The 11,580-nt window shown below is 37.0% G+C and overlaps 1 protein-coding gene across 1 annotated transcript; it reads right to left on the bottom strand.

Moving 5' to 3' along the window:
• Nucleotides 1-9,489: 9,489 nt before the first annotated feature.
• On the bottom strand, nucleotides 9,490-11,580 carry LOC126708002 (xyloglucan galactosyltransferase XLT2-like). The gene has a single exon (XM_050407795.1). The coding sequence runs from the start codon at nucleotides 11,442-11,444 to the stop codon at nucleotides 9,924-9,926; it is 1,521 nt and encodes a 506-aa protein (XP_050263752.1). The 5' UTR covers nucleotides 11,445-11,580; the 3' UTR covers nucleotides 9,490-9,923.

Raw genomic sequence — 11,580 nt, 5'->3', positions numbered from 1 at the left:
GGAAAATTGGGTTTGAAAGATATTTTCACTCCAAGGGAATTAAAGACACAAACTTCAGTTCAAGTCTCAGAACTTAAAGTTCAAGACTTGAAGGGGAGTATTGAAACTGATGCAATTACACAAGAACTTAAGGAAAACGACATAGAAAAGTAACAAATAAAAGGGAAAACGACAGCAGGTGGAGTGAAGGAAAAGAATAAAATTAAGCAATAAACGGCAGCGTATTGTTTAAGGAAGGCACATGCAGATCATGTGAGTGGATGCAAGTTAGATTCAGTGACAAGGAGTACAGGTGTCATGCATCCAACGGTGCAGTTGAAAGTCAATTAGATCAGGAAGCTAGTTAGGACTATTTAAGCATTTTCTTGCCTTTGTTTGTGTATATATAGAACCAGAGCTTAATTATTTGTACACCTTTTCATTCTTCATTTTGTGAATCAATGAGAATTTTCTCTCTTCCAGAAACTTCATTCTTTTACACTTGTACAACCGCACTCCATGATTGAGAATTCACAAGTTCGGTAACGCTAAAAATCTTATAACCATCCAGGACAGGTAACGTCAAAAACATAACTTCTTCATATAGGGGAACCAGAAAGGTATTCCACGACACGGCTTCTTCAGGGAATTTCTTAAATTTTCGTAGTATCAGGTTTCAAATTACAAACTCTTCAGTATTATTACTATAAAGACAAACTAGACCTTCGCAGTAGAACAGGTTGGTTGACGGCAGAAGAAAGTCGACATTCATAGCATTTCCAAGAATCTCATCGTTGAAACTAGCAGTATGTAACTTGAGGAAAATATTTAAGTCTTCATCGTAAAGTAGAAGGCTGCAGTCTTTATTGCTTTCCATGGATAGTCGGAGGTGATAAAATATGGCTCTCTGATTAGACTATTCCATTCTTTCGAATCTGAGAGAAACCGCACTAGAGATTTGATGGACAGTTTAAAGAGAATGTTTCTGATTATATCTAGCGGCTGAGAATCCGAGGTGGACTCTGAAGCCTCCATTCTTGGAGAGAGAAAACTCCAAGAATGAGAGAACCGATTTGCTTTAGTCGTATGACTGTGTAGTGTGTACTTGATAGTTTGGAATAACTCACCGTTAGTATATCAGAAAAGAGAATGAATAATACATTGATACTTACCGTTTGTCAGTGCTTCTTTATCCTTCTCAATACCCCTTCAATAGCAACATCAAAAGCATTTTTTATGGTCTCCAAAGTCCAAACCTTCTTGAGGTGTCGCATATAAAATTTGAGGTATGATATTAATCACTCTCTCCCTCATTTTACTTACCTATTCTCTACTATACTTCTCAAGCACGTTCCTTATAGACATACTACCATTCTTAACCGCCTTGTTGTCAATCAAAACCGAGTAACTTGCGGGTTCACCCTATAAGAACTGATCATAAGCAGTTCGCTCCTAACAGAAAACCGGAATTGAACTGGCCACAATGCAATCAAACACAGACCTCCTCGTGTATGTATCCCCTCTAGGTTGCAAGCAAAAATATGAACCCAAAATCGTGTCCAAAATTGCTGAGGCACCATTATATTGTAACACCATGGTCCTACTACAATCCACGACACGGCATGAGGCATGTACGGATGTCCATAAATAAAATTAAAAATTAAAAAAAAAAATTCTGTTGGGCCTTGTTTAAATGAGGCATGTATGTCCATCAAATTTTTTTTTTTTTTAAATGAGGCATGCATGGATGGTACAGCCTACAGTGCATCTCAAGCACGACCCTTCCCATGTATAAAAATTAGAAGGACTGAGCCCACAAACAGCCCAGGATAGCCTATTGTGCGGTTCAATATTGTGCATATATAATTAAGCCCACTTCACGGTCCAAACTCTTTCTCAACAAGAAGTAAGTTAAGTAACATAGCTTAATACTAATTTTGTGTGTAAACCAGTAATGCGCATTAACAAAGCGCTGAAGCTCACAACAAGATATGTTATCAAGAAGCGAGTGCTATACAATATATGAAGAAAGAGATCAATGAATCAATTAGTGCCTACTTTCAAAGGATTAGGGAAATCGATCTAAGATAAATTGGCAGCTGTGTCAGTCAACATAGACAATGAGGAATTGCTATCTATCAAGTTGAAGGGGCTGCCTTGTGAATATCACTCATTCTGTTCTGTTATTCGAACCAGAAATGACCCACTTGCTTACCTTTGTGCTTTTTTACCATTAGAGGAACAATCTCTGAAACAATATTGTCTAGAAGTATACCAAAATGGACTTTATCTAAGTGCACAAAAATATATCAAAGTGGACCAAATTGTACCAAATGGAACAAAGTGGACCGAATCGACAGAATAGGAATAAGGGGAATCAAATAAGAATTGACATATTAGTACCAAAGTAGACCGAATGAATCAAATGGGTCCAAATTAGACCGAAGTAGACCGAATAGGATCAATGTGAATTAAATAGGACCTAAATGGACGGAATAGAACCAATGTGGACCGAATGGAGCCAAAGTGGACAAAATGGACCGATTAAGACCAAATAGAACTAAAGTAAACAGAATGGACCGAATAGGACTAAAGTAGACAGAATTGACCGAATAAGACCGAAGTAGACTGAATAGGACCAATGTGAACCAAATAAGAGCATATGGACTGAAGTAGACCGAATAGAACTTTAGTGAATAGAATGAACTAAATATGACCAAATGGACCGAATAGAACTTTAGTGGATAGAATGAACTAAATATGACCAAATGGACTGATTACGACCATATGGACCGAATAGGACCAAATTAGACCAAGGATGACAGAATGGACCCGAAAAAAAAAACTTTTTAATATTTATTATTTTTATTACATTTTTATGGTTCATATTTCTAATTTCTAATGTCTATTTTCTTTGTATTTTTTAACTCAAAACTAAAGAGTTTATCCCAAATATAATAAAATTTCATACTTTTCAACCCAAAAATAAAAAAGAAAAATAAATTTTGAGGTACACTTGAAAAGAAAACCTACAAAAAGAATCAACTTAAGGCCCAATTAGTCTAAAATGGACTAAAGGAGACCAAAATTTATTGAGTGGACTGAAGTAAACTTAATTGGACTGAAAAGAAATTGTTTAATTTTTAGGGAAAACAAATTATCTTTAACAAATTTTAGAGTATAAATTATACATTATATTACAATACAAAATAATTATTTATTTTCACGCATTGTGTGAGTTTGCAACTAGTTTTATTAAACCAAATTACGAAAATTTATTGGACTAAATTGCTACAAAAAAATTATAATAATAATTGGGGGTGGGGCCATTGCCCCCAAATGTCAATGATTGCCTCCATCCCAGGCTACAAAGGTTGAGGTCATGGTTTTAATAACAATTCCAACAACAATTTTCATGACAGTAATCAATATCAACATCATCCAACATGTGAGATATGTGGTAAAGCTGGCCTAGCCACATCACTCTAAATTGGATGGACTATTCTTTACAAGGCAGATTGCCACCTGAAAAACTTGTTGCACTTGCATCCTTTACAACATTACAACAATCTTGGCTCAGCTAAACTACACGTTCGTCAAGTTCTCTATAGTCTATACTCGCTGCCATAGACAGGAGAAAGTTTATGGCCAAAACTTTTTTCACAACCCTGAAATGTGCAATTATGAATAATGGAGAAAAAGTAATGGTTCTATGTGAAAGGTGATGGCCCACCAATTACAATCATAATCACACATATCATCAAGTTTTGATAAAGTGTGTAATCACAATTGTAGATAGAAAGCATGCCGGTGATCAAATCTCTACATCGACATACAAATCCTTCACCGAATCCTTAAAATAGATTACATGTCTTCTTCATGGCAGAGTTAAATGTAAGACTGTAAGTTTTATTTTCATAATTATCATGTAGATATTAAGATGATGATGACCTTTATTATATAGACATAGGCTTATGTACTCATCGCTATCTCTTCTTGATAGAAAGAAGTTGAGTAAATCTCTTTTGCATACATGAGGTGAGGGTTGCCTTCTTCAGAATGCTTCGAGTTTATTCACATGCTGAAGAGCCACTGCCCACTATCATTAATGTTAATACTTAATAGTGTGTGTTTGTGTGTCGGTGTGTGGGCACCTAAAGACTAAGATGTCAACTTCAATGATAGACAATTTCACATGTAAATTACATGATGTAATCAAAGTGAGACCAACCTTGATTGTCGCCGACATTTCATGTACTTAAATTATTTCAATTTGAAAAGGCATAACTAAGCGACAAAATTAGGACTAAGTTCTGGTTAGTCAATTTTGATACCAAGCCAAGAATAGACCTTTACCCAAGAGCCGTTGACAACAAATATAATCATTTCTTACTAGCAAATTGTGAATTCAAGCTCTTTTAGCTTTCTGGCTCTATAACATTGTACATTTGTACCCAATTGTTGCAGTATTAATTTTGGAAAAAGAAGTTGATTTCAAGCAAACTACCTTATTAGCCTAAAATATAGGGGAATCTAGCATGCCATATTTGCTCCTAGTGAAGAGAGAAATCGCGTCAAAATTGTCTTTTATTTTGAAAATGCCTTCTGTGCTAATAACTTTAAAGTTAAATGACAAATGTTTAGAAATTGACAAATTCAATATATGTGATTGTTAAGTGCTTCCTCAATATTACATATGATCGCTGTCAATAAGGACATCAAGTCTCAAAAGACATATCATCTAAGTTAAAACTAAAAATAGTGCAAGGAATGAAAAAGTAGTGCAGGAAAATTCTTTTTTGAATGCCCAACTATCTCCTCCCTTTTTTTACCCCCTAGATAATGTCATTTTATTGATTCTCTCGTAATTTTTAACTACTATTTTTTTTTTTTTTTTTTTTATGGCCTAAACTTGCAGTTGCATCTAAATTATTGCTGCCAACAACAACAATGACTCTGACTCCTCGATGGAAGACAAAAGTTTGATCTATGTAGTTTTTCCTTACTTTTGAGGGTTTGGCTAACAATATGAATATGAGTAGAGTAGCCTTTTATTTATAATAAAGTATTCATATGAGAAAAAGTATACAAATGGATAAAAAAGATTCCATCCACTTTTATGGTTTTTCTGATAAGTAAACATGGCACTATTTGAAGTATTTTAGATTAACTTTTAATTTAAAATTATCTATAATTTAACTTATTTTATAATTGAACGTAATTAGTCGTAGGATAAGGAGAGTATTTGTTACATGTATGATGTATCAAAACCTTAATTGTGCATTTGGATAATGTTGAAAAGCACTATCTTGCGTCGCGTTTTCTTTAAAACCCGTTTCAGTAAAGCCAATGTTTTCCCAGTGGGTTCCATGCACTGTTCATGAAACCCACAGACTTCTTTTTTTCAACAAAACTTTCATTACAAATGGGTCCCATGACACTATTCATACATTTAAAAATTATTTTGCTACAATGTTTTCAATTTTTAGTTTTCAACAAAATAAAAGCGGTATCCAAACACACCCTAAGTATGGAGTTTTACTCATCAAAATATAAAGATTTCTTACATTTTCTTAAAGGTTGAGAAAGTCAGTAATTTACGAGAAATTATTCAATCTACCTGAAAGAACCATATTAGTAGTAAGGAGTAACTAGTGTTCCACCCATCCAATAAATAAATAGTAATTAAAAAAAAAAAAAAAAACATAATTGGGATTCAACCACCAAAAAGAAGATGAGACGTGCCTGTTATGTGCAATGTACACCCTAAGTATGGAGTTTTGCTCATCAAAATATAAAGATTTCTTACATTTTCTTAAAGGTTGAGGAGGTCAGTAATTTACGAGAAATTATTCAATCTACCTAAAAGAACCATATTAGTAATAAGGAGTAACTAGCGTTCCACCCATCCAATAAATAAATAGTAAAAAAAAAAAAAAAAACATAATTGGGATTCAATCACCAATAAGAAGATGAGACGTCCCTGTTATGTGCAATGTACATGACTCACTTGATTAGTTAGATTAAGTAAGTTATGTGTATTGCACATAACAAGTACAAATATCATATTTCATTTGGTGGTTGGAGCCAAAATGTGGCCTCAAAAATTTCATATGTCATAAATGAGCATAACCACACAATTTCCAAAAATCACAAAGACCAAAATACCCCGCCAATCTAAGCTTTGAACCAATCAAGAACCACCTCCACAAGAAAACAACAGAGCGACGACGGCTTTCAACCTCTCTGCGTAGCAATATTCGGTAACGAACGACTATACCCTCGTCTCTATCCGCATTCACTTCCTCTCATAAATCCTCAATTTATCAAACCTTATTTGGGAGGACCCTTAGACACCACCAACATGGTCCAAGTAAACTAAATAATTCCTTATGGTTTACATTAATTTTAATAGCACATTATTTTAGTGAAAAGAAAAGGCATTAAACACATTAAGGGTCTGTTTGGATAGAACTTATTTTGCTGAAACTGAAAACTGAAAACACTGTAACAAAATAATTTTTAAATGTGTGAATAGTACCGTGGGACCCATTTTTAATGAAAAAGTTGCTGAAAAGTGTAATTTGTGGGTCCGTGAACAGTACACATATACAATGTTCACGGTCAAAAGTTGCAGCTACTGTTCATAACAGTGATGAACAGTAGTGTTTTAGACTTTTAGTGTCACAAAAAAAAAAAAAAAAAAAAAAAAAAAAAAAAAAAATTGAAACGTAAACGTGAAACGCAGCTTCAGTGGATCCAAACACACACTAAATAAACAGATCCAATACAACTTTGCTAGAACTGTCCAAACGAGGAAAAAAATGGAACTTACATAGCTTAGGGGAGAATCAAAGGCCATAAGCTGTGTATGTTGTGTGCAACACATATTAGTAAGTGTATTTGCACTGGGGACAAAGGGAGACTTGGACCTTGGGGGCAATGGCACTCCTAATTTGTTTTCTTTTTAAATAGTATATATATAGGTATCAATTTTAGTAATTTTGTTCTATAAAATTAGTATTTGTTTCCTTAACAATATTATTGATTCTTTTAAGAGAAATGCTATAGTCACAAACTTTTCTATAACATTTTTACAAACTGTTAAGGTAATAATTTTTTTTTTGATTTGCATTAGGACCCACTATTTACATTTTTTTTTTTTTTTTACTTACTATAACCATTCACCACATTAACAATTTGTTAAAAAGTTTATAACTCTAACATTTTCCTTATTTTAAAGGCCATAAAAAAAAAAAATTAAAGACCTAAAACGTAAAATCTAAAACAAAAATACAAGCCCAAAAAAATTAGTCCAACAACAAAAATTACCAATAATAAAGTTAAAAACAATTAAGCTCACTGGACTCCAGAGCTACTGCACTTAAAAATTAACCAATTTTACCCAAAATAAACAATCTAGCCCTTAAAAAAAAAAAAAAATGTCTTTACCAAGCTGTAAATGCACACATCAAACACCCAAATAAATAATAAATAAATATATTTAAAAAAAAAAAGGCAAAACTACATTATTGGTCCCTGAAGTTTACCCTATGTGTGTAATTGGTCTCTCAAGTTTGAAACGAGCACAATTAGTCCCTTAAGTTTTAAAACTGAGTTATTTTGATCATTTTACTAACTGCTGTTAACGGTGTTACTTACGTGGCTAACGGAATAATGACTTGACATTTTTTTAAATGATGTGGCATGTTTTTAATTAAAAATTAAAAAAAAAATAGTTTCCACATTAGATGAAATTGAAAAATCATATTGACTGGATTAAAAACAAATCTGATATTTGTTTAACAAGGGCACGACGGAGAAAAAGAAGGGGAAGCAAGAGATTGACAGCCACCGAAACTTAAATGGAATTTCCAACACAAGCTCTTTTTTTATAATTAAAAAAATTCAAATCTGGAAAACCACTCCACTAACTAATAGTCCATCTCCCCCACCACAAATTCGTTAGGCTTGTTATCATTTTAGCCAAGACTTACTTTAAGTGATTTTACTTGTCTGTTTTCGCAACTTTCATTACAAGAAGGAGAATCCTAACGTTGAATCACAGAGCTACGCCACCAAAATCCAAAGAGATTTTTAAGAAAAAGAAAGCAAAGATTTGTTTTCTCGTTCTATCTTAGTCGTTCTCCTTATCTCTGTTGCTCTCAGATCCTTCTCTTCAATCTCAAATCCTTTTCTTCAATCTGATATTCCGGCTAGCCAAAATGATGCCGCCGGAGCAAATCCTTCACCTACAATGCTCAAAAACTCAGCGGAATCGCGGAAGCAACATCCTTCGACCCCTGCGTTGGAGCAACATCCTTTACCATTGCCCTCATCCACCTGCGTCGCCTTCCTCCTCGACCTCGGCAGAACTGCCGTGCTCACCACCCTAACCGTCAGCCTCATGGTCTCCTACATCCTCGATTCCCTCAACTTCAAACCCGCTACCTTCTTTGATGGTTTTGATGATTTTTGGGGTTTTGATGGTTTTGATGATTTGTTTGATCAGAGGGTTATGGGAGAGTTTGATGATGGTGCTTAATGATCTGGGTTTTGATTAGTGGTTGATGATGGTGGATAGTCTGCAGTGGCTATGCTTAATGATGGTGGATTGATCGTTGATAGGAATTTAATATATCAGATTTGTTTTTAACCCAATCAATATGATTTTTTAATTTCATTTAACGTGGAAATTATTTTTTTTTTATTTTTAATTAAAAATATGCCACATCATTTAAAAAAAAATGTCAAATTATTGTTCCGTTAGCCACGTAAGTAACACCGTTAACAGCAGTTAGTAAAAGGACTAATACAACTCAGTTTTAAAACTTAAGGGACTAGTTGTGCTCGTTTCAAACTTGAAGGACCAATTGCGCATACAGGATAAACTTCAGGGACTAATAGTGTAGTTTTGCCAAAAAAAAAAAAACACTTGGTGATTAATTAATAGAACTAGAGGCCAGAGCTACTACACGCAACCAGCAACAAAGCTGTCCTCCTTAACTTAACTTCAAACCCCGACTCTGTTCCTATTTGTATAGCAGTTGGGCTCTCTATTGAAGTGTTGTACCCTATTATGCTCCCTATTAAAGTGTAGTACCTTGCTTCATTAATAAGGAACATAGTAATGCTGCCAATTTACCCGGTGTTAGCTCCCTGATTAGTGGTTGACTCCTCTCTCTCTCTCGGCTAATTGATCTCCTAAGTCCTAATCTTCATTGAAACCACCAACATGAAGTATAATTGGTATTCATAGGTAACAACCAAAAAATAAAAAAATAAACCCAAAGTTTGGATTAGGATGAAAATAATTGAGAAAACAACAAATTTAAAAAAGAAAAAAAAAATGGCAGGCTGCACCACAAGTTAATAATTATATCCGACAAGGTGGGAAAATTTTCTTTGAAATTGAAACCTGATTGTATTGTATTTGACAAATTCTGCAATAACAAAATCTTAAACAAATTACAAAATGACATACATACAAAAAATTGGAAGGATTTAAACTAGCTCAAAAAAGAAATTTATTAATGCACATGATTTATTGATCAACTATTCATTATTCTCTTCTATACATCAACATCATTGCCCATCCAACACCAGCATGGGCCACCAACTTGTCATGTGATGGTCCTCACTCCTCCGTCCACTTCCATTCTATGAATTGGCACTTTCACTTGCACTTCCAGAAACAGTAACCCAAAATGACAAAACCCAGAAATTATATGAGACTCAAGAAAACTGAATCCCAAAGAATACAAATTGTAATAAGCAATAAATAACTAGCAATATCTATAACCGTATACAACATCATGGGATTTAGTAAAAGAATACATATACCAAATCCCCCAAAAACAAAAACAAAAACAAAAATAGGAAAACTGTAATAACTGGTCACTAATTACTATTACTAATTTCCCAGATTCTCTCTCTCTATTCTATTACCACTTGAATCCCCACTCCGCTTGCTCCTTGAACCGTTGTAGCACACCATCAATGGCCACATCAAACGCGTCCTTTACACTCTCCAACCCTTCTAGGGGTTTCGCATACACTAACTTCGGTATATAATCGATCACTTTCTCTCTCATCTTCCTCACCTCCTCTCTACCATACCGCTTCAGCACGTGCTCCACTAGCGTACCGTTTTTAACCGCGTTACGGTCTATAAATACCGAGTAACTCTCCGGTTCGCCCGGCAAGAACCACTCGTACTGGTAATAAGCGGTTCGCTTCCAGAAAAAAACCGGGATCGAACCGGCCACCATGCAATCGAAAATCGACCTGCGGGTGAAGCTATCGCCTCTGGGCTGCAGGCAAAAATCGGACCTCAAAAACGTTTCGAGGATGGCCGAGGTGCCGTTGGAGCATTTGGAGCCGCCGCAATCGACGACCGTACACGTGTCATTGGCGTTCCGGCATTGGGTGAGTAACAAACCTCTGAAGTCGTTCCTGATCGCGCCGCGCGTGGCGCCGGCGAAGCAGAAGAGGCTGGTGCGGCGGCGGTTTCGGACGAAGCTTTGCCATTCGGAGACGTCGGAGTCGGACCTGGGGTGGAATCCGGTGGGGTAGGGCACGCCGATGTCGAAGTAGTCCCACGGGTTCCGCTCGATCAGGAGGCGCGTGATGTTGCGCATCCCGGGCATGTAGATGCAGCTGGAGCCCCAGTCTTTGTCTTTGGACCGCCGGAAGTCCCAAGTGATGCGACCCATCGTGATGAAGTGATCCCAGCCGTTGGATCTTTTGAAATACGGCTGGTCCTGGACCCACTTCAGCATCATCCCGCAGTGACGATCGCGCTCCTCCTCGCTCGAATTCGACCACAGATACTTCCCCACCGCGAGTCCAGCGTAGAACGGAATGTAAAACGCCGTAGCCGATTCCGGCTCCATGACCCGGCATTTGTGCTTCAAGAGCCGGTTGTGGAAAACGATTTCCGAAACGAACTGATCCGTCCAGTACCACGCCGGAGCTAGGTTCTCCGGCACGATCCCGGCCAGCCCGGTTGCCACCGGACCTAACCCGCCGTTTTCCAGAGCGTCGCAGCGTGAGGTCCACGGGTTTAACCGGTCGCAATTTGCGAGAATCTTTGCGTTAAATGCTGCGGGGAGATCGTACACGTAGACCCGACCCAACCCGCATTGGTCTTGCGGGTCGGGCGAGGTGGAATTGGAAGGTTGCGGCGGTTGGAAGTGGATATCGTCGTCGTGAGTGTGGGTGGTGTGGGTGTGGGTGTGGGGGTGGGGGAGAGAGAGCGAGAGAGGGACAGAGCGGAGAGTGAGGAGGAGGAGGACCTGAACGGAGAGGATTGAGAGGAGGAGCCATATGCGAGGGTGGTGGTGGAGAATGGGTTGAAGAATCGCTGAGTTAAACGTGTTCTTGCGGTCCAGTAACTCGGACGGGATTTTGGGTTTTTTGTGAGGTAATGCTTCCGATGACGCGTTGTTCGAAATGGGAAGCATTAGCGGCAGCTTTTTCCGCTAAAAGAAGAGAAAGAAAAAAATGGTGGCGGTGATGCGTTTTGTATTGCGTGTTAGTGATAATTTTTGAGAGAGAGAGAGAGAGTTGGGTTTGAGAAATTGGTGGGTTTGTTTTATG

This window comes from Quercus robur, chromosome 12, assembly GCF_932294415.1.
Source record: "Quercus robur chromosome 12, dhQueRobu3.1, whole genome shotgun sequence".
Classification (NCBI taxonomy): domain Eukaryota; kingdom Viridiplantae; phylum Streptophyta; class Magnoliopsida; order Fagales; family Fagaceae; genus Quercus; species Quercus robur.
The sequence above is the reverse complement of the archived record's forward strand: the minus strand, read 5'-3'. Positions and strand labels throughout refer to the sequence as shown.

What these genes read in the sequence shown, in the direction of transcription:
- LOC126708002 (XM_050407795.1), bottom strand. Translation starts at nt 11,444, where the DNA reads ATGCTTCCCATTTCGAACAACGCGTCATCGGAAGCATTACCTCACAAA.